The 25,425-nt window shown below is 49.8% G+C and overlaps 3 protein-coding genes across 5 annotated transcripts in view; 2 read left to right on the top strand and 1 right to left on the bottom strand.

Moving 5' to 3' along the window:
- Window positions 1-8,773, top strand: part of GPBP1L1 (GC-rich promoter binding protein 1 like 1) — a 33,076-nt gene extending 24,303 nt beyond the window's left edge. For all 3 annotated transcript variants that reach the window (XM_080348835.1, XM_080348833.1, XM_080348834.1), the window contains 5 exons: window positions 1,806-1,946; window positions 5,206-5,364; window positions 6,110-6,234; window positions 7,103-7,205; window positions 7,410-8,773. In XM_080348835.1, coding sequence (XP_080204961.1) covers window positions 1,806-1,946; window positions 5,206-5,364; window positions 6,110-6,234; window positions 7,103-7,205; window positions 7,410-7,556 — 675 coding nt within the window. In that variant the 3' untranslated portion in view covers window positions 7,557-8,773. The remainder of the gene's footprint in view (window positions 1-1,805; window positions 1,947-5,205; window positions 5,365-6,109; window positions 6,235-7,102; window positions 7,206-7,409) is intronic.
- A 2,781-nt stretch (window positions 8,774-11,554) lies between these two features.
- On the top strand, window positions 11,555-12,741 carry CCDC17 (coiled-coil domain containing 17; the record flags this gene model as incomplete). The annotated part of the gene is made up of 4 exons (XM_080349106.1): window positions 11,555-11,575; window positions 11,678-11,800; window positions 12,119-12,288; window positions 12,598-12,741. Exons 2-4 carry the CDS (start codon window positions 11,725-11,727, stop codon window positions 12,739-12,741), a joined length of 390 nt encoding a protein of 129 aa, XP_080205232.1. The 5' UTR covers window positions 11,555-11,575; window positions 11,678-11,724.
- A 1,271-nt stretch (window positions 12,742-14,012) lies between these two features.
- Window positions 14,013-25,219, bottom strand: NASP (nuclear autoantigenic sperm protein). Its single transcript, XM_080348658.1, has 15 exons — window positions 25,036-25,219; window positions 23,954-24,004; window positions 23,005-23,115; window positions 22,378-22,458; window positions 22,085-22,182; window positions 20,471-21,355; window positions 18,590-18,672; window positions 17,810-17,886; window positions 17,604-17,677; window positions 16,483-16,671; window positions 16,073-16,239; window positions 15,553-15,606; window positions 15,387-15,458; window positions 14,584-14,715; window positions 14,013-14,145 (listed from the first exon to the last, which is right to left on the bottom strand). Exons 1-15 carry the CDS (start codon window positions 25,095-25,097, stop codon window positions 14,092-14,094), a joined length of 2,190 nt encoding a protein of 729 aa, XP_080204784.1. The 5' UTR covers window positions 25,098-25,219; the 3' UTR covers window positions 14,013-14,091.
- Between the last annotated feature and the right edge of the window lie 206 nt (window positions 25,220-25,425).

The following is a 25,425-nucleotide window of genomic DNA, read 5'->3' as shown; positions in this document are numbered from 1 at the left end:
AATGATTATCAAGTTACCTGTTGGTGTCATCAACAGCACTTTTGTTAATGAACGGTGACCATTAGCAAAGCTAAAGGTGGGAGATCAGTATATCCTTAGACAGAAAAAACTGTGTCCATGATGCACACATTTAAAGGTATAGATATAAAGCAGCTATGGTAGGATGCATTATTCTGGGGACTCTAGAAAGCTGTACAGAAGTTGCAGCACATAAAGTAGAGGAGTCAGAACATTCATTTTGACAAAGTCAGCAGTATTGGGAAGCTATCAGGGCAAACCGAATGAAAAATGTTTTTAAGTTCTACCAAGTAGTATTGAAAGGAAGAGAACCGATGGCAGTGAAACAATTACATTATTTCTTGGCTAATTGAGATGGCTAATTGTGCACAGTCAAGCAATCAATGAAGGTCACAATCTGCAAATGATTCCTTTCGATATTCACCCTGAGTTGCTGTGCTTGAGTGCTGTGGCCTTGCTAGGAAAGCATCGGGGTCTGTCTTTGAATTTGTCTAAGCTGCCTCTTTGTGGAAGCTGAGAGAACAGCAATCAGCAGCCGGGAGCTGCGGGTCTGAGCCACGCAACCTGACCAGATCTGCGGAGAGAAACCCTTTGTCATAGCCATTCTATACCCTAATTTTAGTACCAGACAACATTGTACAGACGGGGATGTTTTCTGTGTTGGAAGGGGATGTTAGGAATGTGTGCTGTGAATGCAGAATAATCCATTCGCTAATGTGGGCTGCTCTTGTTTTTAAGTGCAGTGGAATAGTAGTGCTGATGGCCTCCCCTACTGATGTGTTTATTTAAAAATGAATAAAATAGCCCAGTGGAACAGTGAGAACATACTGAAATAATGGCTTCTGCTCTCATTGCTTGCAGAATGCAAGATCTGTTGCATCTCAGATTTAACTGAATCCTGCTTGTGCATAAGTTATTTTGCTAATGACTTGAAGCTGTCAGCAGAAGCCTCATGGGTCAAAGGAACCAGTATGTCTGAATGCTCTGACGAGTGTATTTCTTGTGCTGTTTGATGCAAGTTTCTTGTTAGGATCGTTTTTGTAAAGATAGTTGCTTCACAGTGTTTGTCCTTGGTTGATAAGAGAGGCTCCAGAATAACATTCCAAGTAACAAAAACTTATCTTGAAGTCTTTGTTTTTCAGCCAAATTGCCAGTGTATTTGAAGGGACACTGCCAAGAGCATCCAGAGCCAAACAGCAAGTGCTCGTGCACTTTACTGAACCAGCTGCTTTTTTCTATTTTCTCTCACTCTTTTTCTTTCTTGTTGTTGTTGCTACATCAGTGCAATGACAGACACTTTCACAGCCCTAGGAAATTAATAATTTGCATTCTTAGCCTGGACAGAAATATTCCTCGATGTGCTTCTTCCTTGTACAGGGGAAGTTCATGTCAAGAGATGCAAACCCCTTCTTTGTAGCATACAGTGTTTCTGTATGAAATGTGGATTTAATTGGGATATTTTTACTTCCCATCTGTAAGACGCATTGCATCACTCAGTGGTGATTCCAGTTAATTAAGTGCAATGCTGGATGTTCTCTGAGCTCTGACTTTGTTTTACTGGACAGTGGTGGCCATGAAGCAGAATTGTGTGTGCTGTGGGGGAAACAGAAGATGGGGAAAAATAATGGGTGTCAAGGTAAACTTGTTGAGACTGTTCTTGGAGAGGGAGGAGAAAAAAATCCCTCCAAAAGCCAACATGATGTTTATTTATCTTTTACTACTTGCAACTAACTGCTACCTGTGGCTTACCATTTACCATCCGGTATTTTGTGTTCTCTTCAACACAGCCAAGTCCATGGAAAGCAAACAGAAGTGAACATAAAGCAGGCTCGCTTTCCTCCAGCCGCGACTCTGCCTTTACCAGTCCAGTCTCTGTAACCAAACCAGCGGTACTGGCGAGTGGCTCAGTCCTCACCTCTCCCAAAGAGGTAAGAGGTTGGGTTTGGGGATAGGGTGGCAACTTTTACCACTATCACCTGCTATAACTTAAACATAAGTTCCTCTCTCTACATGGTACCACCTGCCTTTGCACCCTTGAAGAATTACTCACTTGTACGTTCTTAGCACATTCTGCCCTATCTCTGATTCACTAAAAGAAATAAGTGTGGTTTACCTGGATGTAAAGCTGTTGCTGTTTGTCCAAATGCACTAGAATTTCTCTCCAATATAAAAAATAATACTAATGCTTTAAATAGTGTTGCATAACTGGATATGTGTGCGCTTGATGTTATCAGAGTGCAGATACCAAGAACTGATGCGAACAGATAAACTGATTCCTATGCTATTCTTTACTATCGGAAAAGAAGGGGAAGGAGGATGATCTGCCTGGTTCCCTTTCTCTAGGAGAGCAACAGCACAAGCAATGGGCTCTGAGAGGGTTGGGGGTGTTTAATGTGGTTACATTTTTAATTTTGGTGTTGGAAGGAGGTGAGGTGGAAACTGACTGACCTCTGCTTTTGGTCTGAAGTATGGAGAGAACCTTGGAATATAAATGTGCTGCCATTTCAGCAGTAACAGTGGCAAAACACATTTTGGCCAACATTTCTGTGCATCACTTTATAGCTCATGTACAAAATGCTGGTTTGGAGCTTGAAATTCCTCAAGGCTTAATAGAAAAGTGACACTGAATAAATTTTCCCCTTTGCTTTTGGGAGTCAAAATTCAACAGGTTTGTGACCATACATAAAAAGAACAGAAATAAACCAGACTGTGATAAGTGACCTATTCACATAAGTTGAAATTAGTATATTTGTGTTTCAAGTGTGACAGTGTTATTTTTTTATAGTTGTGCATTTATCTTTTTCCTTTACAGCTCTTACTTCTAAAATAAGACTTTATCTTTGATTCTCTGCTTTGCAGGCTTTACTTTGCAACAGCCTGTCCTTTTTGTCTTTAGCCGCTGCTGAGTGCAAAAGCAGCCATTAAAAACAATAGTTAACAAGCATGCAGCTGTCACTTTGACAAATAGACCTTACGCTGTATTTCTTCTCCTTACCTTGCTTTTGTCTGTCCTTACACCAAGTCCTTTGTGCTACTGACAGGCTTCCTTTTGTGTAATGCACAGCACAGTATGGACACCTTTGCAGTATAAACATGTCAATAGGCTTTCACCTCCAAGTGGGTGTTGAGAGGGGCGTTCATTCATATCACACAGTAGTAATGCAGATAGTCTCCGTCATTTTATTTCCTCACCCCTCCAAGAAGGTTTTGCCTGAAACTTTAGTCAGCAAAGATGTCACGTACTAATCTGGCAGCAGGAATAGGCAGCTTGGGTTTTCCCCAGAACAAGCAGTACTCCCTTTAATGCTACTTTTATTACCAGCATCAATCAACTAAACACAAAGGGCTTAAAAATTCCTCCCATCTAAAATTGAGCACTTGTAATATTTTTCTTTGACTCTGTTGGAGGCATGCAGCATGGAAACACAGAACTGTGGCCAAAAATACTGCTGTAATCCCAGCTCCACACACCTACTACATGTAATTTCTGCCTCTTTATTTCTGAAATGGGGATGATGCCGCTCCTGCAGAAGTGTTGGAGACAATACCTTTATTCCTAAGAGACCACAGTGTGTTCACAACAAAAAGGGTGCCAGCTAGCACTGGCACTGTGTCCCCACAACTCAGTCTGATATCACCAAAACAAGATACAGTCTGAATTCTAAAAATTATACAGGATGACTTTTCTGTTAGAGTAGCCACCCCTGTTATACATCCAACTTTTAGTCTCCTTTGTTCATTATTATCTCCTGCAGTCAAACTAGTTATCATGTTGAGAGCTTTAATTTCAATACTGTGCTACCTGTTTATCCTGATATTCACAATCACTTGTTATGTCTGTTGCAACAGCTGATTTGTTTCTTACTGTATTGAATTAGGCAAAATCTGAGAAATGTTTACTGTAAGACATTCCTTTGAGCATGCACTTCCCTGGAAGGCGTTATTGCCCACCACTGCTTCACGTGCAACAGGCGTTAGAAATATAAGCAGCGATTATGCCTTGGTTTTGTTTTGCTACATATTTTAGCTCCCTCGATCTTTGCTCAGAGCGCTGTATGATAAAAAGGCTTTGCGAAGGAGATTCATTTTGAAGAGCCTGATTTTGAAACCTCCCCACCCTAGTTTAAAAAGGGAGTGGGGGGTGGAAACAGTGCAGGCTTTAGGAAATTTTAATCTGTTTTAATATTGGGGGAAAAAAATCAAAGCAAGTGAAGGAAAGGATAGTTTTTCGTGCAAGATTCTAGTGCCAAGTGTGCGTGTGAGTGACTAAATTCCTCATTGTCGTAGAGCAGCCGGATGTGAACTCCATATATGAGCAGAAAGTTGCGATACTGGGAACTTTCATGTAACACATTCTTACATTTCTTTTGTGTGTCCAGTCAAGATGATGGAACGAATTAAACCCAAAGCTCCTCTTGGTTAATGATGTTTTTATGGCAGTGCTGTGCCCGGGGTGCTGCGGGTGTGCAAACTCTTGTTCCTTATGCCTGGTTCACAGATTCAAGATAATAAAGCAAGCTTAAACACTGTGGAATAGCACAGGAGGTTCCTTGTGTGCACGAGTTGAGCTGAGCACATTTCCTACCAGCTCCAGGGCTGCCCGAGTCTGGCCGCACGCTGACCCATCGGGGCTGGGGTACATAGCAAGGAATCAGCTGTGTGCCCTTCGGGGGAGGATGCTGAGGCTGCCCATTTCACATCCCGATGTGGTTAGTTAAGGATGTGGCCACTTCCTGAGAGGAGATTACCACCCCATCACCTAATTTCCGAGTAGAGAGTCAGGATGGCTTGATGCAAATTTGAACTAAGCCTAATTGCCTTAATTTTTTAATGTTTGTAGCTAAGAGTCCTGTGTGTAGGTCTCTGCCTTCATATTCCATTGTAGGCTCCAACATTGCTTAAGCTTTACATTGCGAAGGAACAAAATAAACATCGTCATGGCCAAGTGAGCTGACAACTAGGAGAATAAAAAATTAAGAGTCTGATAGGTGGGATAACAACGTGCTGGCATGGGGAGAAGTGAATATCCAACACCAGTCAGTATTTTGATGGGAATTTGACATTACGTTTATTCTGAGAGGTTAAGAGCCAGCCAAAGAACTGCTGGCTGTTTGAAAGGTGTAAGCACAGACCCATCTTCACAGCAATGCGGTTTGAAAGTCTCTATATTCTCCTCCTCTTGTCTAGAGTCCTTCCAGCACCACCCCTCCCATCGAGATCTGCTCTTCACGCTTGACGAAGCTGATGCGCCGTACCACTGATAAGAAGAGCGAATTCCTGAAGGCACTGAAAGATGATAGGAATGGGGAGATAACAGAGAACAGAGAATGTGACAAGCTGGATGATGTAAGTTCATTGTCCTTACTGTATATGTTATTATTATGTACTTAAGGAGTTGGGTACTGAAAAGAAAACAGAGCAGTGTATGTAATTCAGGCTCTGGGGGAGGAAAGGAATGACTTCCCTTGGTCTGGCACACGTGCCAGCAGAAGTGGTGCACAGCGCTGTGGTGAACGGAGATCCAGAACACAATGAAATGTAAATAGGTATGTAATAAATAAGGTGGAAGGTCACAGATTTTGAAGGTAATCTAGATTTATTTGAAGGAGTCTCTAAGGATTGGAACAATATTATGTTTTAACATCTTAATTTGCTTTCAAACTTCTTTGTCAAACTACATCCACAGGGAAATTGAATTCAGTGCTTGTGAGAGGTGCGGGATAGTGGCTTAAGCCTCAGAGGCTTAGGCCAGACCTCTAAATGCCTAAGTCTGTGGGTTAATATGTATGGAAGGGCCATCCTTAGGAGTATATCATTCTCATCGTTTTCTTGCTGTCACTCTGAAGCCACTGATGATGGCTTTGCAATGCAGCACTTACACCTTCACACAAAAGTGCCGCCCACCGAATGCTGTTCCTGTTGTGTTGTCGCTGTGGGGTAGAAGTTGCTTTCAGCCGTTAGCAATCCAGGCTCTGTAAAACCCCTGACTCAAGGTGAAAGGCTTTACTTCCAAAAGCAGAAGCTTGAACTTGGAACTGTGCTATTGGCACGGTCTGTGCGAGCACGCTTTGATGCTTTAATTTCTCTTTAGATGGAAAGCAACAGCACACCAGAACCAAAGGAAAACTGGGAAGAGAATTGCCATCAGAATGGCCTTTCTCTCCCTTTGCCGGAGGAGGGGGAAAACCTCTCTCATTCACTGGAAGCAGAACACAGGTGAGTAAACGGCAAAACAAAGTGTCTGGAGTAAAAGGGGGTGAGTCCTTGGGCTGTGTGGGGGGACGGAGGGTGTTTCAAAGCCAGCGGTGTGGGAAGCAGCAGTAGTTCTGTGTGTTTGGAGGAGAGGTGTGTGGGCTTCCTGACTAGTGCTGTGCTGGGTGGGGCCTTGTTGGAAACAAGACAATGAGGCCAGGTGAGCCAAGACTTCGCTGGGGTCTGTAATTAAATTCCTGCGCTGCTCTAGTGCCACATCCCTGTGTGCTAATGCTGCCTAGATGTTTACCTGCCCACACAGAGAGCGAGCACAGACCTAGTGCCATTCAGGTTAATTTACAGGCAGGTGTCCTAAATGGAATGGTCTGAAGACTGAATATAGACCCTCAAGTGCACACGCCGCTTTGTCTGCACTTAGAGTACACCCGTGCTGCTTTAAATGCTGTAAAGTGGGGGAGAGTTAAGAAGATATTTACTTAGTATCTTGCTTTAGTGAGTAAGCAGCGTGTGAGCATCTGGTGTAAGCAGACAGTAAGTTTTAGGAGATCCTGAGCTGTGATACCGGTTTGATTGCCTCAACTCCTCCTTCGGTGTCCTTGGGTAGAATTTCACTCTGCCTTGCTTTCCTTCTGCCACATGAGTTATTTACCCACCGACAGGACTGCTGGTGATTAAATATTTGTGAAAGACCTTGAGTATGAAAAACGTTGGGTCAACAAGAAGCATTGTTGGTCTGTAGTATAGAAGATTCCCTGATGAATCGGCAGTGATTTAACACAAAACCTTGTGCCTCATGGACAGCGTGTTCTCTCCTCTGCTGTTGTTCCCTTGCGTTCATTCCCACGCCCCTTTTATTTTCTTCACAAATCAGGTTATTGAAAGAAATGGGATGGCAGGAATATCCTGAGAATGATGAGAACTACCTTCCCCTCACGGAGGATGAGCTCAAAGAGTTCCAAATTAAATCAGAGCAGGTACGTTTTACAGCCCTTCTCCCTCTCCCTTCTCATGCACAAGTGTTCATGGTGTGATTCTCAAGGGTGTTGGAGGAGTCAAAGACCTGAAGGGTGACGGTAGTGCAGTCCATGGCAGCGTTACTTGTGCAGTTTGTGTCCGCTGATGGGTAGTGACGCTCTCCACACCTTTGCTTGTTTTAAAACTCGCTTTCATGCCCACAGCGAAGAAGAAACGGATTTGGGAAGAACGGATTTCTTCAGGGCCGCGGCTCCAGCCTGTTGTTCCACTGGAGAAGCACTTTTAAGACAAAGATTGAGGACTCAGACACAGAAACCAGTAGCAGCGAAACGTCAGATGATGATGCCTGAAAGCGGGCACGAGAAAATTGAAAATAAATAAAACCAACCCAATAAACTCAGTTCATAGTTCAACATGTGTTTGGGGTTGCATAAACTAAACAGAGTTTATTCTGTCTCCAGTCTGTTCAGTTTTTTTTTTTCTTTTGTTGATACTTCATGCACAAGGGAAATAATTGTATCCCAAAGAAGAGAGAAATTGGCTTCTTTAGCTTTTTCTTTTGGTTTTGCCCTAACGCTTACTAGAAGTTTGTGCAGGTAGCGACCGTTGACACACATCCCTTGTGGGGCAGTGCACGAGTTCAGTCTGGTGAGCAGGACACAAGTGGCTGACTGATCTTTGCGACAACAACCAGCTTCTAACCGCGCCGCCGCCGTCCCGCGGCGCCCTGTGCTCAAACAATCATTGTCAATGACAAAATGGCTATTGAAGTTCTAATTATGTTAAATTAATGCTAATAACATGACTTTTTTTTATTTTATTTTATTTTTTTGGCGGCTCGGGGAGCTTCATCACTTAACCAGGCATTGTGGTTTTCTTCTTTTTTTTTTTTTGGGTACAGCTGTAAAATATTTGGATATAGGAATTGTTTGTGTTCTTCTTCTTGCAGCCTTGATATTCAGGGTGGATTGTAAAATATAAATTTTTTGTGAGATTTCAAAGATTAAGATTATTTTGATAACATTATTTACAGATTTAAAAAAAGTGACTATCACATTGAGTCTGTATGAGGGGGAAAAACTACTGCATCAAGAATAACTAACTTGGAATAAATATTTTGCATCAGTTTGCCAATTCTAATTGTCTTTCTTATGTAAGAAGAGCTTTTCCTCTAAAGGGACCTGCAACTGTGGGGATGTAATAGCACTGGGGATAAGGAGTTTCTTCTCTTTCCACTTGGCAAACATTGTGTAGCCTGCGGGAGCTGAGCTCTCCCTTTAGCAAGGGAGAGAGAACAATGGTGAGATAGCCCTTGGGTTTTGCTTTTAGTTCTTTTTGAAAAGAAACACAAGACAACAATTGGAATTCTCTTCTGCTGAAGCAGTTTGCTTTTTTCTTTTCCGCTTCATACGAAATTGTGAAGCTCGACCGGTCGGTGTCACTTGTTCCTAGTGCAATGCTGCTGTTTGTGTTCACGATGTGGCAAGGGAATGTCTGAATCCAAAGCTGTTTTCATTGAAATCTTTTTTAAAAATTCATGAAAACATTTCTATTAGATTAAAAAGGATTTTACAAACAACTTGGTTGTGGCCTAAGCTATTTCAGTGTCTGTTTGGAGCTCAGCTCGCACACAAATGTTGTGGATCGGAAGGTTGTGCGTGGTTGTGCACGGTTGGCACGTGGGTTGGATGAGTTTGCACATGGACTATGAGATCCTGGTCTCGCTGACCGAGGGGATTTACCCCTTGGGGTCTTTTTTAATCGACCCCTGAGCAGGCAGTGAGGACAGATGTGTAATGAGGTTTGAACATTTAGCCGTGAATCTTCGCTTGGGGAAGCACTTGGGCTCCTGTCGGGCATTACCGGATCATCTGGCTCCTCCTGAAGCTCTGACCACTTTGGTCCCATCAAACGTGGCTTTTGTTTGGAAAAGTTTACCCATTTTTCTTTTTAATCTTAACTTCCTACAGCCATTGAGATGAAGTTATGCAGGTGTATTTGCGTTGTCGAGAAATGGGGTAAGTTTAAAGTCCTTCCTGTCAGCTCCGTGGTGGCAGCCGCTCGTGATGAGCAACCCTGGGTGGCGTGGGGAGCCTGCGGAGGACGCGGCGGGTCCTGAGCTCTGCGCTTTGGGCCAAACTCTCCATCCCCGGGGATGTGTGTGGTTTGATGTGGATGCTCTTTTGCAGCGTTGGGCAAATCCCCATAAATCAACCAACAGCTTTCTCGAGTGAATCAGTTTTCCGTGACCGGTGTCCCTGGTGGCACAGTGGGACAGTGACCTGCAGCCCCTTGAGAACGGCGAGTGGGTGCTCAGCAAGCGGAGAAGGGGACGAGGACGGAAGGAGGGGGGTTGTTTTGGGAATAAGGGCAGGGCCCTGGGCCTGTGGCAATGGAAGAGGGCAGGGGGGAAGGAGCCGTTTCACCTCGGTCTGGAGGTTGCTCATCGGCTTAAAGGCTGCAGGGTGCACTTGTGGGCGGCTGCAAGGAGGAGAAGGGCCCCCAGGCTCCCCTGGTGTGGGAACGGCCGGCAGAGCGCTGTGTGACCACACAAGTGGGAACACGGGGCACGGGCGGCCTCGCGCTGCCCATGGCTGCCAGGCCTCCCCTCTTGTTCTCTGCAGGTTGCTCAGGTGGCCAAGGGCCGTGTGCCCGTGGTAAACAAAGAGAATCGCCGGGGCGCTCCCTGCCCGTCCAGCGTAGCAACGGCGGCGGCAAACACCGCGGGCACTGCCGAGCAGGTCTGTGCGACTCCCAGCCCGGCCCGGGTGCCATCCCTGCCGGGGCACCCCTGAGTGACCCCTGCCCTGCCGTGCTTCCCAGGGCGCCCCATGGCCGCTGCCGGGGGCTTCGGCTGCCCCCGCTGCTCCATGGCGTTCGGCTCGGGGCCGCTGCTGCGGGCGCACCAGGAGAAGCTGTGCCTTGGGACCCCGGCGGGCAGCAGCTCCCGTGGCCCCGGGGGGGACGCGCTGCCCGTGGAGGGGGCTCTGGGCACGGTGAGGAGGCCACGGGACAGCTGGGTGGTGTAGAGCGGGTCTGGTGCGGGGTGCGCGGGGCTGGGACAGGGATGGGTGCTGGGCTGGGATGTGCATGGGTGAGGAAACGGGGTCACAGCCACCACGGCTGGATCCAGCCCGGCCTGAGCTGGGGGGACCCTCCATCCTCCCCCTGCGCTGTGTGGGCGACTCTCAGTGCTTGTTTTGGCAAAGCCAGGGACGTTTCTGTTGTTTAGCATTTTTTCACCCTTTCCTTTCCTCTGGCCTCCCCGAGTTTGGGGTGTCCCAGCACGGGGATCGTGCTGAGCCGCATCGTCTCCTCATCCTTCCCGGCCTCCCGCCAGCCGCACGGGGACAGCGGGGACCGGAGCGAGCGTGGGGGGCTCCCCTGGGGGACGTGCTCACCCCCCGGGAGAGGCTCCTGCTCCGCATGGCCGACCCCTCTGCCAGGAAACCAGCGCTGGAGGTACGGGAACCCGCACCCTGGGGGCACTGGAACCCGCACCCTGGGGGCAGTGGTACCCGCACCCTGGGGGCACTGGAACCCGCACCCTGGGGGCAGTGGCCCCGCCGGCTCCCTGCACCCCCGGCCTGTGGCTGGTGGGGTCCAGACCCCCTGCCCTTCATGACCCGGTGCAGCAGGGAGAGCCCCCCCGCCCGCCAGCCCCAGCACGGGGGCAGCAGCAGCAGCTGCGGGAGCTGCTTGAGACCCACCAGCGCCATGTGGCTGAAATCCGGGCCAGGACCCAGCAGCTGGAGCAGCAGCGGGAGGGTAAGAGCTGGCAGGGGTTTGGGGTGATGGGGAGGCCCCTGTGCGACGCAGCAGCCCTGGGGGCCGCGAGGGCAGCGCTGAGCCCCTGCGGTCCCGCAGAGCTGTGCCGGCGGCTGGCAGCGCTGGGGGCTGGGGCGGCTGCGGATCCCCAGCCCGAGCAGGGGGAGCTGGAGCTGAGCCGGGACCAGGCTGGATGGCTGCGTGTGGCGCACGGCGGGTGAGGGACAGGGCTCTGCGCCCTCCAGGGTAGTGGGGTGCTCCCCACACAGGGGCCTTTGGCTCCTCACCCCTCCATTCACCCCTTTGCCCCCAGGGCCACCGTCCACCTCGACACCCTCGTGCCGGCCGCGGGGCCGCTCTCCGCCGAGGCCAGGTGAGGCTGCGCGGGCCGTGGCGGAGCTGAGCGCCCTGCTGAGCCCCGGCCCGGCTGACGCGCGGCTGCACAGGGCGCTGCGACTGTCCTACCTGCGTGCCGGAGGACGCGACCCGGCCATCCTGCAGCAGCTCCTGCACCTCCAGGTGGAGGCCACGGCGCTGGAGAAAGGAACCGCGGGACTGTGCGGGAGCAGGAGGACGGGTAGGTGGGTAGGTGGGTAAGTGGGTAAGTGGGTATGTGGGTAGGTGGGTGAGCCCCAGCCCTGTGCCCCAGCGGGGACTCCGGCTCCACAGCCAACAGCTGAGGCGCCCGCGGCTGTGCCGGCAGAGCCCCCCGGCGCTGGTGCACGGGGCCTGGATGCGGCGCTGCTGGCCATGGAGCTGGAGAACCGGCGGCTGGAAGACGAGCTCCTGGAGCTGAAGGTCCGGAGGAAGAGGAGAGCTGATGCTGGTAGGTCCCACGTCCCAGGGAACGGGGCAGCCCCACCTCTCAGCCCCAGCTGCCTTTGGGGTTGGAGCCCTTGGGCTCAAGCAAATTTGTGCAAGAGAGGAACCTGCACCTGTGCAGCCCGAGGTGGAATCTCTGCACTTGGGGAGACTTCGCACAGTGACAGCACTGGGGCGGGGGGACAATGTTCCCTTAGCCATTGGGAAGAAACGGGGCAGGGAGAGTCACTGCAGCAGGATTGGGACCCCCCGCACCAGCCGGGTGGGATGCCGGGGAAAAGGGCTCCTTGGGACGGGGTCAGTGATGAGCCGCGCTGGCCAGGCGCGCAGGTGGCCCAGCGGCACGCGGAGGAGCTGTCGCGGCTGCAGGCAGAGGTCGGGATGCTGCGGAGCCTCGTGGAGCAGACGGGGCCACGGCCGCCCCCCGCCGTCCTCCCCCCGCCCGTGGCCCCCCCACTCCTGCCCGCCATGGCCACACCGGAGCTCTTCATGGTAAGAGCCTTGTCCTGGGGCTGATTCCAGGTCCAAAGGTGCGAGGGGGCGGGGGTTGGGCTGCTGACCTGGACAGGATGATTGTGCTGGTCCAGCATGGGGTGGTGATTCAGAACTGCTGCCTTGGCCACAGCTGGGGACAGCGGTGTCCCACGGAGCCGGGGCCGCCAGGGCAGGAGGCTCCTCGGCACAGGTGGGATTTGCTCTGTGCGCAAGGCCGTGTGTCAGCGGGTGGCTGAGCAGCTCCCGGCAGTGTCACAGGACCGGGCTGGGACCCCTCCTCTTAATGCCTCTTTTCTCCTTTCCCAGGAGTCCCCCGGGCCAGCCCTGGGGACAGGGGGCCTTGCAGCTCCTGGTAGAGCCTGTGTCCTCCCGCTTGCCCCCGCGATGGCCCTGGAGGACCCTCCTCCTGCTCAGGAGCCTCCAGCACAGCACAAACAGCCCCAGAGGTGAGCCAGGAACGGGCCATGTCCCCAACAGCACCGCGCCAGCGTCCCCTCACCAAGCTGGAGCGGGAAAGTGGGGCTTTATTAACTGAAAGTGGGGTGAAGGGACGAAACTTGTTATAGCTGCAGGTGCGGGGGCTTGGGACCGGCTGTGTCATTGTCACCGGGGCCAGAAGCTTTCTGGGCATTTTTGCAACACAAGAGGCAGGGAAGGGACGGGCAGCACCACCCGCCCCAGACAGTGACCACACGCAGGTGTTTCTTTAATCCTGCTCGCTGGGGTGGGCTGGGGGGCAGCACAGGGCACAGAGGGGCACAATTACTTGGTTGTTTTTCCTTTCCCTATGGGGCACATTCTCCCCACAAGCCCTTTCTAGGGTGAGCCTGACAGGAGCATTCACAGCTCATCTTCGGGACCAGCAACACCCACAGAGAGAGAGGATTCTCCCCTCATGCTCAGGACCACACCGGGCATTTAATAAATGGCTTCAGCTTGTTGCTTTTCACATCTTTGTGTTCTCAGTTCCAGCAGGACAGGGAACTGCTGGAGAGAGTCCAGCGCAGGGCAACAAAGATGCTGAAGGGAGTGGAGCATCTCCCGTGTGAGGAAAGGCTGAGGGAGCTGGGGCTCTGGAGCTGGACAAGAGGACACTGAGGGGGGACTCATTCATGTTTACAGATATCTAAAGGGTGAGTGTCAGGAGGATGGAGCCAGGCTCTTCTGGTGACAACCAATGGTAGGACAAGGGGTAATGGGTTCAAACTGGAATACAAGAGGTTCCACTTAAATTTGAGAAGAAACTTCATGGTGAGGGTGGCAGAGCCTGGCCCAGGCTGCCCAGGGGGGTTGTGGAGTCTCCTTCTCTGCAGACATTCCAACCTGCCTGGACACCTTCCTGTGTAACCTCATCTGGGTGTTCCTGCTCCATGGGGGGATTGCACTGGATGAGCTTTCCAGGTCCCTTCAACCCCTGACATTCTGGGATTCTGTTTATATACAAACACCCTCCTGCACTTTGTCCCAGCTGTGGGCAGCCCCCCCACGACCCTGGCGGGATATACAGGAGGTATCAGCGCAGGGAACCATCACCCCCTGCACCACTGCGCACTCAGGGATGTAAAGGAGTGAAGTTGAGGTTGAACGGAGCTGATGCTCCACCACAACAGCGGCTGGGGGGAAGGGGACAGGGCCCAGCGGGCTCAGGCCAGAGCTTGTACCAGCAGGAAGGTCAAGACAAGGACCGTTTGCTTACAATCTTTATTGAAGTCATACAAAAGTTGCCAAAAAGTGAAAAAATACACTATATACAAAACCATTTTCCTTGTAAGGAGAGGAGTTTCCAAGGTTAAAGAACTATCATACTGTGCTTTCAACTGCAGCCCCTGATTCTGCTTGTGGCCTTTTCTCTGTCTAAAAGAAAAGAAAAGGTTTTTTAAAAGCAAGACATCAACTTCCAGCACCAATTCATGCAGCAGTTCCAAGGTTCTGTCATTTGAAGACAAGTGATTACTTGTGCTTTGCTGGGCTTCAGAGCCCAACACTGTTCTCAGATATTTACATTAACAATTGTAGCCCAGGTGATTAAGTATTTAAACCCAGGAGTATTAAGAACACTTTGGGGTAAGTCCCTGCGTTCAGCCCAACGCAAACACCCTGAATGTGTTTCTGTCCCACCCCACGTCGCAAATCCCCACAGCTGGTGTCAGACACCGGGGTACAACAGGGACTGTTCCCCATCTCATCCGGGAAGCCTCGTGAGGACCAGCCGGCAATAAACCCAGCACATCTATGGGGCAAAACATCGCAGGGCAAGACACAAGCACAGCCCCCCCCGCCTCAGCTGCCCACCTCCTCTTCCATTTTTTCTGCAACCTCCTTTCCACTGGGGACGTCGCCACCGCCGCCACCATTGACAGCCGGCTCTGGTTTCGATTTCTTAGCTTCACTGTCTCCCTGGTGAGTCTCCTCCTCTGGTTTCCTCTGAAGATAAAATTGTTTAGAGTCGTCACTTTGTACTAAATTAAGAGTTTAAGTATTTTTTAGAAAGTCAGATGGCATTGCACACGATCTGTTCAACCTCTGCTGGCCAGGGTCAAGGATACTTCAGATTTAAGCAAAGCTCTGAAGCTTTGGTACAGAGGTCTCAACCACAAGGGATTTCCACTACTTAGGTGCCAGTATCTATAGAGCTGAATTATCCTTATAGTTTGGCCAGGAAACACAGGACGGCGGGGCCAGGTACCAGTTAAGGGGGCAGATTTAGAGCATCTGTGACATTTACGGTCACGTCCGTAAAGCAGATCAAGGTTGCTCCAGGCAAACCTGAACCGCGAGAGGCCAACAGAACCACATTCCATTACGGGAGAATTTTCATTACATTGGCGAAGACCTTTAAAGGAACGCAGCGCTCAGTGCATTGTCTCTTTAGGAGGCAGCTGATCAGCACTGCCCTTAGACTGGCTTTGCTGTTTGTCAAGCCCAGTTCTCCATTTCCACTTGGAAAGAAGGGGGAGGCGGGAGCTGCTCTCCTGGAGGCCGATGGCTCCCAGTGGAAAGGAGTCTCACGCACTATTTCTGGTTGTACTTTTACACAGAGCAAGCCAGCGGTACTTTAACAAATTAACCGTTCAATTAGTCGCTTCTGGACTCACCTTTTTCCTGACGAGGTGAGAGATGTCTGTGACACACTGAGATGCACCATCAGCTGCTTTTCTCACTGGAATCTGTTGCAAGACATAAGATTGTCACATAAGTAACAGCAAGGAGTAATCCTTGAAGCAAACAGGAATTCTCAGCATCCATCTTAAATTAACTTACTGTGGAAACAGAACCACTGTCTTCACTTTTTGCAAAGCCAGATGTGGTTCCAGCCTTAAGAAAAAGCAGAAGGAAAACATTGGAACAAGTTCTAGTCATACAAAACCATATATGCTGGTTTAGAAAGGGACAGAAAACCCAACTCCTTTGTGTCCCAACACTGCGTTCTGCTCCTACACTTACACCTAGGACAGATAGATGAAAATGTCACACTGTGATGTGGCACTCTGTCCATTCACATTTGGCTGACCTATTGTTTCCAGCCCTGACACATTTAATTGCTATAGGAGGCAACCAAATTCCATTTCCGTTTGGAACAATTAATGTCATTGTATTTACCATCTAGCCTCTCTTTAGCTGTCACCTGCCTCTATTTCCTTCTCACAATCACAGTCTGCATCACTTGTGAGCAACCACGAGCTCCTGCTCTGCACAACCAGTCTGAGCCCTTCCCACACCTGGTTTATGTCAAGTCTCGCTGGAAGGACGTTTGGTCAAAAGGAAACAGCAGGACACTGACCAGAGTTGCCTTCAGAGCCAGCTCGGCTACTCTCGCACTCTTCTGAGACTCCTTTGAATCTTCGATCTTTTCTCTGATTTCAGGGAGCAGCCCCCTCAGTTCTTCAATCTCCTTCTCATCTTCAGGGGACCCATTTTCTGTCTTCTGCATGCGCTCGGTGAGCATTGCTGGGGTGAAACAGGAACAGCAGATCACCTTAAGACACAGCAGCTGCCCAGTCACCAGCATCCACAGAGGCAAGTGGCTGCCAACACACAGTCTCAACAATTCCGATTACCAGTTTCAGACTGGCAAACATTTCCATGTCAAGGCAATAAGCACATCTAACTACTTTTAGGGCAGTTCAACAAAGTTTGCTTTGCCTTGTGAAAGCTCTGGCACTCGCTAGGCAGTTTCAGAAACCCACTTACCCATTCTCTTGTCAATGACTTCGATGGATTTGCCGAACTGCAGAACGGCCTCGTCGAACTGGCTGTTGTAGTGATAGGCCAGCGCCAGCTGGTAGTGACTCTCGGCCAGCAGCCGGTCGTGAGCCTCCAGGTACTTCTGCTGCAGCGCCAGGCAGGCCTGGAACTCCTCAATAGCCTGCGTGTAGTTCTCTGTAGGAGAAAGCCACACTTGCTGTTGAATGCAGCAGGGGAGGTCGGCGACAGGCTGCTTGTGTGTTATCAAGTGACACCACTCACAGTCCAACACTGGCTCCCCCTAAACATGATTGTTTAGAACCAGTTCCTCTAGTTCTCTCCAGAGAGCTCTGTCCATTTACAGCAACACAGTAAACTACACGCACACAAATCCTGCTGCTTCACCCCCCACCACGAACCGGGTGCAACTTGACCCCAGAGCCCACAGCGCTTGGCCCAGCCCCGCTCCACTCAGCCTGTTCGGCGACACAAACCACAACCCTCGCTTTGTCACCCTTGGCCACAAACCTGCCACCTTGTTGCCAATGTTTGCCATAGACAACGATCACACCCTACTTGGATGGAGTAAGATTAAACCCCAGGTTTTTAATGAAGGGCAGGTAAAACACATTAGAAGGCACAAACTTGAGTCTCGCTTCACATGAATTTTTTCTCATGCAAAACACATCAGGCTCTCTCCTGTCCATATGGTATTTTGGAAGGTCTAAGAGAGTCAACCCTATTTGGAGTGTTTATGTTCTGGAACTGGCCTGGTACCAACACCTCCCATTTTGCTCCGTGACTCACTGTGTCAATAAGGAGTCCTCAGTTCCTGAAGCTAACCAAACGTCGCCTGTAAAACCGAGCTCAAGGCTGGTTGTGATCTGGTAACACATCACTTCTTACTCAAAGCCCTTTTTTCACTGTTCTGGAAGAGCACGGACCACCCTGGTTAAGGCACTGACTTGTTCATCCATTGATTCTAAAGCTTCTCACATGGCTGTACTATCATAATTAAACCAAGTGTATTTTCTTTTCACCTTAGCAGCTTTAACTCAGCTCATTTTAAAGTAAGAAACAGAGAAGGACGTACAGTGGAATTGTACATGAGAATTAGCATTACTCACCAGATTCAATGCTAACTTCTCCTAACTTTAGATGAGCTTGAGCTGCATGGAGCTGAGCTTCTTTTGTTTCTTGTCTAAATCAAGGGGAAAAAAAGTAGTTTTCAAATTCTGATCAGAATATGCCACATGCAGCAATTGCTTGTGCCCCCTTCTAATTTCCAAGGAGTTCCTCTAGCAGATATCCAAATTAGGACTTAGGCCTTTACCTCTTGTAGATGACTTTTGCTAACTCCAGCATGTCCCAGGCCAGCTCCAGATTTCCAATTTCATCCTCCTCGCTTTCCTGTAAAGACCAGAAGTGCATTAAAGATTGAGTGACCTGATTATGTATCACATCAAACAACACTAAGTTCCTAAGCAGTGTTGTCAAGGAATTAATTTCTTTATGAGATAAATAGTTTACCGCAAGAAGGAAAAAACAAAAGAACGTGCAAAAGAGGTCACTGCATCAACAGAGACTTTGCCTGAAGTGAAGCTCACAATGGTAGTTGGTATGGCCTTAATTTTTTCCCCAAAATAACAGGGCACCAAGCACCAACACAACCCTAAGAATAACATTTTGTTTAAGGTGCTATTTAGATGAATCAAAAGCTAAGTTAAGGAGTCGATGTTCCAATTTAAGCAGTGCTACCCTTCCTACTAAATTTCCATCCTAACCATGGCTTATTGGACTGGGTGCATTCAACACGCATAGTGAGACAACAAAACAATGGGAGAATAAACTGCTACAAGTAACTAACCTGTCCCTGCATTTGCCAGCCTGCGTTACTCGTCAGCAGACCGCCCAAGTTTACAGAGCTGAGCAAGATACTACAACACAGACTACACGTAATGCTGCCCCTTACTTGAAAACCAATGCTGCCCAAGGAATTTCCTACACAGGACTAAATGAAATACAACCAAGCTTTTATAAAGGCGTTAACATGACATTTAGACAAACACTGCCCTCTTCCGTCAGTGCTGATATCAGAGCTCAGCAATCTCACCTTGTCTTCCGCTGTCAGTTCATTCTCCTTATCATCTTCAGCTTTATCATTTTCTTTATCTTCCTCTTCAGATTCTTCTGTTTCTATAAGGGAAGTATATGAATGAGAACACTTGTTGTTACTACATTGGCTTCACATGGAGTGAGGTAGATTATATTCAGCCCTTATCCTTCCAGTGACAGGTTAGACGTGTGATGGAAGAAGAACATAGACAGATTAATTTCCCAGCAGCTGCCATCATGCTGAAAGCATCAGGCACTGTAGACTTAAGTAGTTCCAGGCTACCTTAGTCCTTTAAGTTGAACTTAACTCACTTAGAACTCGGTTCTCACAAACATATTGTGGGCTCCCACGGAAGCCACGGGATGCTGAGCAGCCCTGGAGGTATTTACTGCTCAGTTGCTGGACTTCATGCTACAGAGAACAAGTGTTTTCAGCAAGATAGCGGCTGCTAAGCTGTGTACGAATGAGACTCTTTCTGAATTTGTGTCACTCATGTCAGACACTTAAGTGGCAATGTTATTAATGAACCTGCTATCGTGTAGCCCTAATTTGACTTCTGATACCGTGTAGGAGCGTTGCATGATCTGTTCTACCTGCAGAAAATATTTTGGGATAACGTGCAGTGAAGGAGTATGGCTGATTACTTTAGGGCGCTGGCTGACTTGCCTGAAGTCACACACTTAATTCTTTCATCAGGACACTGACTAATTCCAGAGTAACAGGCGCTTGATGGGGCAGAGAGCAGTGAACTCATGAGCTCATTAAACTCCCCAAAAGCACACACCTACCACTGAGAGACAAGCCTGTAAGTATGAGGACAGCTCAATCAAAGGTAAAACAGAAGAGATATTAGGAAGTTGAAGTCAATTTTGAAAGAGTCTGGAAGGACCAGGTACCATGTTCAAGCGTGTCCTCACACCAGCAGAGCTGGAACAACAGAAAGTGGTATGTGTGCACAGGTTTCACGGGGCGAGTGTGTAACTGCTCTTAGTTTATGTTCGGTCCAGACAGACACCTTGCTAGGCAGCTGCTTTGCCAACTGTCATTGTACTCAGCAGTACAAATCCTTTCAGTGCCCAGAACTATTTTAGAATCTGAATATTTGCCACTCCTAAAATAAGACTGATCCTGTGCAGCTGAGCTACCGACAAGCACAGTTTCAATTATCAGCTCATCAATTAACTTGTGCAATAGAAAGCACAAGTGGCCTGCTAAGACCACAAAAATACCGCTTCAACAAAGCCGGTAAGTTTTATGATGTGACTTTAACATAATCCTGAAAACAGCTACAATGAAGCAGGAAGCAGAATGGCAGCAAAAGCTCGGTAGCTGGCAGAGTAGCTAGAGAGTAGCAATAAGCCTTCAGGTTCCAGGGCAAATTAAGCTTAGATTTGCCAACCAAATTCTCACTTGTAGTTCCCACCAGAAAGACTCAAATGGAGAGTTCTGTTTTGTTGCGTATTTAGCTGTTCTTATTTTTCTGCTCCACTGTTTTAAAATAAAATGCAATTATAACCAGAAGGAACTTGTGTTTCAAGTTATTTGAAGGTTAGTGCGATAAACCCAGACGCATGCAAGTGAACATCCATTCAGTATTCTCCACCAGCCTGGCCAACACTTAGACATTTCACAGGGCTGTAAGTTTGCTTTCAAGTAAGATTTGCTTTGCAGTTAGTTAAGCGTTAGTCTAGAGAAACTGGGACTATTCACTATTCCTTGAAATTTTACTCGGATGTAAAATCCTTCAAGAGCCCCTTTACTGTGCCTTTTCCTTATTCTAAGGCAAACAGAAAATTCTGAATGGAACACTTTTTACCCGTTGTTAGCCAAATCCATCAAGTCATCCACCCACAAGTACTTTTCTCCTGTCACTGTTACCTTCTCCCTCTTCCATCAGGTCATCTTTCTCTTCTTTTTCTACCTTAGCACCTTCACCCTCTTCCATCAGGTCCTCATTCTTTTCCTCTTTCTCTACCTTAGCAGCTACTTCAGCCTTTTCTTCCATGTCATTAGATGGCTCTTTGCCCTCGGTGGGCACAGGTTCCTTTGAGGACTCTGTCTCTTTGGATTCATCTGGCTTCTCTTCCATAGCTGCCTCTACTGGCTCTTGTTTCTCCTCCACTTTCTTCTGCTCAGCTGCCTCTGTCTCACCTTCTGCAGCTCCTTTCTGCTCCGCAGCAGCTGCTGCCTGCGCTTCTGCTGCCACTTCTTGTGCCACCACCTTCTCTTCCACAGCTGCCTCTGCCTGCCCTTCTGCAGCCTCTCCTTGTGCCACCGCCAATGCTTTTCCTGCTGCTTCTGCTGCCTGTTCTCCCGCCTCTCCCTGCTCTTCCGCAGCCGCTTCTCCAGCTTCAGCCTCTTCCACAGCTGCTTTTGCCTCCTCACCTGACACTTGTGTCATTCTCTCCTCAGTTGCCTCTGCTACCTTGTCTTCAGGAACTGTCTTCTGCTCTTTTTCCACTCCCACCTCTTCCACAGCTGCCTCCTCTTTCGTAGCCTCTTTTCCCACAGCAACCTGCTGCTTCTTCTCTTCTGAAGTTACTTCCTTCTCCACAGAAGCCTCTGTCTTCTCTTCAGCCTCTTCCTCCTTGACAGCAATTGCTTCTTCTGTTGGTTTCTGCTCTGTGATATCTTCCATTTCAACATCCTCCTCTTTCTTTTCCTTCTCAGATACTACTGGAGACTCTTCCATAGACTTTTGGGCCTCTTCTTTTTCCTCCATGGCGTTATAAACCTGTTCTCTCAACTCCTCCCTTGCTTCTTCTACATGATTGAGGAAGCATAAACATTTCTTCGAGTTTAGTCATAAAGACATTAACGGGCACTGACAATACCACCCTCAGACCCTCCAGTGTGTTGGTTTGTCACCAAGTTAGACAACATTCCTAAAAAGCTCCATTTCCAAAGTACAAGGAATTAGGATGGAACCAACATGGTAACGTCAACTAAGCACACCCCTTCCCCATCCCCAGGCTGCAGCATTGCAAGCGGCTGCTCAAGCAGCGTGCGGGTTTTGCAAGCTCGCGTTTTTAGTCACAGCTAAGCAAGAGGTGCCAGCGTTTTAATAGCCTGGACTGACAGGAACTCCTGTGTTACCTCCAGCTGCAGGTAAGTATAAAATTTACTGTTCTTGAACTGTTTACAGCAACTCTTAGCTGTCCTACTACACACACTGTGCTCTGCTACGGGGTTACAAAGCAGTTCAACTTGACTGTGAAGCTTAAGAAAGCAGGTCTGAACGCAGTGCTGCAGGACACAGACATCTGGCGACTCTACACATGCTTTCAGTGACCAGCTCCTTGCAGGAGTTTGGGAGGTTTTGTTCAACCTCTAAGCAAGATTAAAAGGAAAAAACCAACAGTCCGTTCAGGCTGCTAAGAGTTTCAACAGAATGATTCAGGCTACCTAAGATACTGATGGACTGAACTTGGACCGTTTAAACAGGAAAAGGCAGCTCGGTGCCTCCGCGACACAGCAGGCAGCTTTACATACCATCAACAGCTGGCAACGCAGAATCACCTTCCGCTTTTTCTCCTTCCTCTTCAACCTGCACCCCTTCTAAGGCGTTTCCCAGGACACCATTTTCCATTCTAAAGGGAACAACAGTTTGTTATCCCTTGGCTCTCGGAATATCGTTGTTTTAACTGCACAAGCTGCAAAGCCACAGCCCATCCCACCTGGCACAACCCCGTGTATGTGAAATTCTAGTGTAACCTGGTCTATACGAGGGTGAATTCCTATGACGCCAGGCAGATTCTTAATCAAATGAGGAACTGTTTGTGTACCTTGCCAGCTCCAGGAGAGACTTTCCATAGTAAAAAAAAGCTTCTGCACACTCATCCGCTGTCTCACCGTATTTTTTACCCCTACAAAATAAATGTGGAATTACTACTTTAGATTTCGGTAAGTGAATCAGAAAGCTAAAAATTCCTGGACAAGAAGAATCAGTTTCTTAGATTGTCTCCTATTGTTTCAAACAATTAATGAGTGCCCCTCTCAGCTATAAGTGGTCCTCATAAGCATTCAGTAAAGCAAATTAACCTAAAACCCAGTCTCACCCTCAGACTAATCGAGGCTGGCAGCAAAGTTACCAGGAACTAACACTATCCCAGCATTTTCATATGAACAGACTACAACAGAACCACAAACTGCAAAATAAAATACAAAATCCCATTTCATATTTAGGGAACTGCATTGGCATCTACTATCACAAAAGCTGTCTACATTGCACACCAACTCCAGTATCGTCCAACACTTGAGTTAATTTTAAGTAGATCGTGCCCTTCTTGGTGGCATTATAAATACAGCAGTATATATAAGGTAAAAAACTCAGTCTTTCTTCTATAAGCCACATCAGTATAGCCAAGCTGAAACTAAGCCCCACAAAATACACAGAACATTCCACTACTCACAGTAAGCTCGCAGCTTCCTGGAAGGCATTAACAGCAGCTGGAATATTTCCCATTACCAAGTGTTTCTGTCCTAAACCCAATAGTTTCTTCGATTCTCCATCCACATCCATACTGGGGCAAGGGAAATGGGTTAAAATAAATAAACAAATACAGGATTGTTAGTTTCCATAGTAATCAGCACACTTGATGTCAGAAAAATTTGTATCCAGCTTTCAAAACCTAGTTGGCTTTATATAAGGGTAAATTGCATACATAACGCCAGTTGGAGCCACCAGGTTGGGTGTGGGGGTTGTTTGGTTTCGTTTGTTCAAATCTGGACCAACTTTTAGTTCCAACAGGTTAATTTCAACCAACTGCTGCCAAGAAGCGGGTATTGGAATCTGATATGACAACAGACGCTAAAGAACATACAGTAAGAGCTACACACCAATACAACACTGAGTACTGCACAGTGTTGTGCCAGACTCTGACGCCGGACAGAGCAAGAATGAACCAAAGTTATGGCTTTTCATAGCACAGCACAACGTGTCTGAGGACAATGACAGATGCAAGTCTTGGTTTCGACTCAGTGCCTCTCACACAGCTCCATTTCCAGACCATCCATTGCAGTGCAGCACCGGGGCTGGGACCAGAGGAGCCCACAGCAGTAACTGCTGCCCCCCAGACACACACCTGAACCCCCCCAGTGTTCACCCCGCACTCAGCAACTCACAGACCAAGAACTTCCTAAAAAAGAGTTGGTATTGTGCATCTATTAGTCGCTGAAAGAGTTTTGTTGCACTAAATTGGTGCAAACTACTGGTTAGCGCAAGTTTTCAGCATCTACAACATCTGCATCTGTTCAGTTCAAGCCTAACAACCTATTTGAAGGGCGACCTCTTTTTGTTTCTCTCCATAACCCCCCTGTTTCACGTTATTTAGTAACTGACAACTCTGACTCCCGCCTCACCTGTCTGTCTTGTCTGTGGATGTGGAAGGAGCTGCCAATTCCTCTTCCATCCTGCAAACAGAATATTGAGTAAGTACTTACGACAGGCCACCCGTTGCTGGCGGGAGCGGTCTGGCTGTCTCTTGGGGACACCCGTCAGTTTCAGTTTTGTTTCCCGTTTGAATGAAGATCGTGAGGAAAGCAGGTGCTGTCAGCCCAGGTTGTATCGGACCAAGCCCGGCCAACAGCTCTGCTGCCGGAAAACCAGCACCACCCGGCCCTGACCCACGGCGCCCCGCAGCTCAGAGCAATCCCCGCACAGACCTGCAGCACGGAACGAACCGCAAAGCACAAAATCGGGTGTTTCGCACCGCGTTTCCAGTCAGAAACCCGAGGATGTGCCCAAGGCGCCCGTCGCCGCAGCTCAGGGAGCCCGCGGACAGCCCCTCCGCGCCGGGGCAGCGGCCGCACAGCCCCCGGCCGCCAGCTGACAGCACCCGGGCCGGCAGAGGGAGGCCGGGGGCGGCGTCGCGGAGCTCCCCGGGCGGAACAAAGGCCGAGCGGGGCGGGCAGCAGCCGAACCCCCCCCTGCCCCTCACAGACAATGGGCGCCTTTCCCGCCTTCCCCCCGGCCCCGCCCCCCGCCATTGGCGCCAAACCCCGACGGCGGCTCCTGACGGGCTGGCGGCCCGGCGCCACGTGACGCCGCAGGCCCACCCACACCCCCCCTGCCGCTCCCCCTCCCCCAGCCCGCCCCAGGGGCAGGTTCCGCGGCGTCGGCTGCCCCCAACAAAGATGGCAGCAGCCGCGCAGGGGTCACGTGGTGGCTCCGCGCGAGCCGAGCGGGCCCAGCTGGCGCTGGGGGAGCGGGGCGGCACGTACCACCGCGGGCGGGGGGGGAATGTGGGGGGAAGGGGGTAGGCGTGCAAGCCCGATCTGCACCCCCAGTCCTGCCCCGCCACCCCCAAAAACGAGACGCCTATCTGCCGCCCCCTACTCCCCCACCAGTCACCCCACGAAGCGAAAGCGCCCCCCTTCCCCTTTGCCGCCCCCCCTCCCCGACACGCACACACCGTGACCGGCGCCAGCCCGCGCGGCCCTACCTAGTCGGGGAGGCCGGCGCGGGCTCAACGCAGGGGGGAGCGGCGACGGCCGAAGATTGCATAGGAGCTGCGGGAGACAGGGGCGGCGGCGGCAGAGTGCAGACCCCTGCCCCTCCGGCTGCCTATATACCCCCGAGGACACGCCCCGGCCCGCCTCGCGGCGCGCGCACGCCGCGGGGGGACTACCGCTCCCGGCATGCCGCGCGCCCGCCCGCCGCGGGCCGTTCGGGACGCCGCCGCGCGGGGCCTGCTGGGAAACGTAGTTCTGAGAGCGCCCGGGCGCCGCGGGGCCGCGCTGGGAAGGGTCGTGCCGGGGGAGGCGGGGCGGAGCGCGGCCACACGGCGGCCGCGGGGGCAGCCGGCGCCGCGCGGCATGCTGGGAAGTGTAGT

The sequence above is a fragment of the Nesoenas mayeri genome (assembly GCF_963082525.1).
Source record: "Nesoenas mayeri genome assembly, chromosome: 8".
In the NCBI taxonomy this organism is placed as follows: domain Eukaryota; kingdom Metazoa; phylum Chordata; class Aves; order Columbiformes; family Columbidae; genus Nesoenas; species Nesoenas mayeri.
Note: the sequence above shows the minus strand (reverse complement) of the source record. Positions and strands in the feature narration are given on the sequence as shown.

Excerpts from the sequence above, each read along its gene's own strand:
- NASP (XM_080348658.1), bottom strand. The coding sequence starts at position 25,097 with ATGCAATCTTCGGCCGTCGCCGCTCCCCCCTGCGTTGAGCCCGCGCCG. Across the intron at positions 17,678-17,809 it reads GCAAAAGTCATCTACAAGAG|ACAAGAAACAAAAGAAGCTC; the intron begins GTAAAGGCCTAA and ends CCCTTGATTTAG. Across the intron at positions 16,240-16,482 it reads AGTCATTGACAAGAGAATGG|CAATGCTCACCGAGCGCATG; the intron begins GTAAGTGGGTTT and ends GTTTCACCCCAG.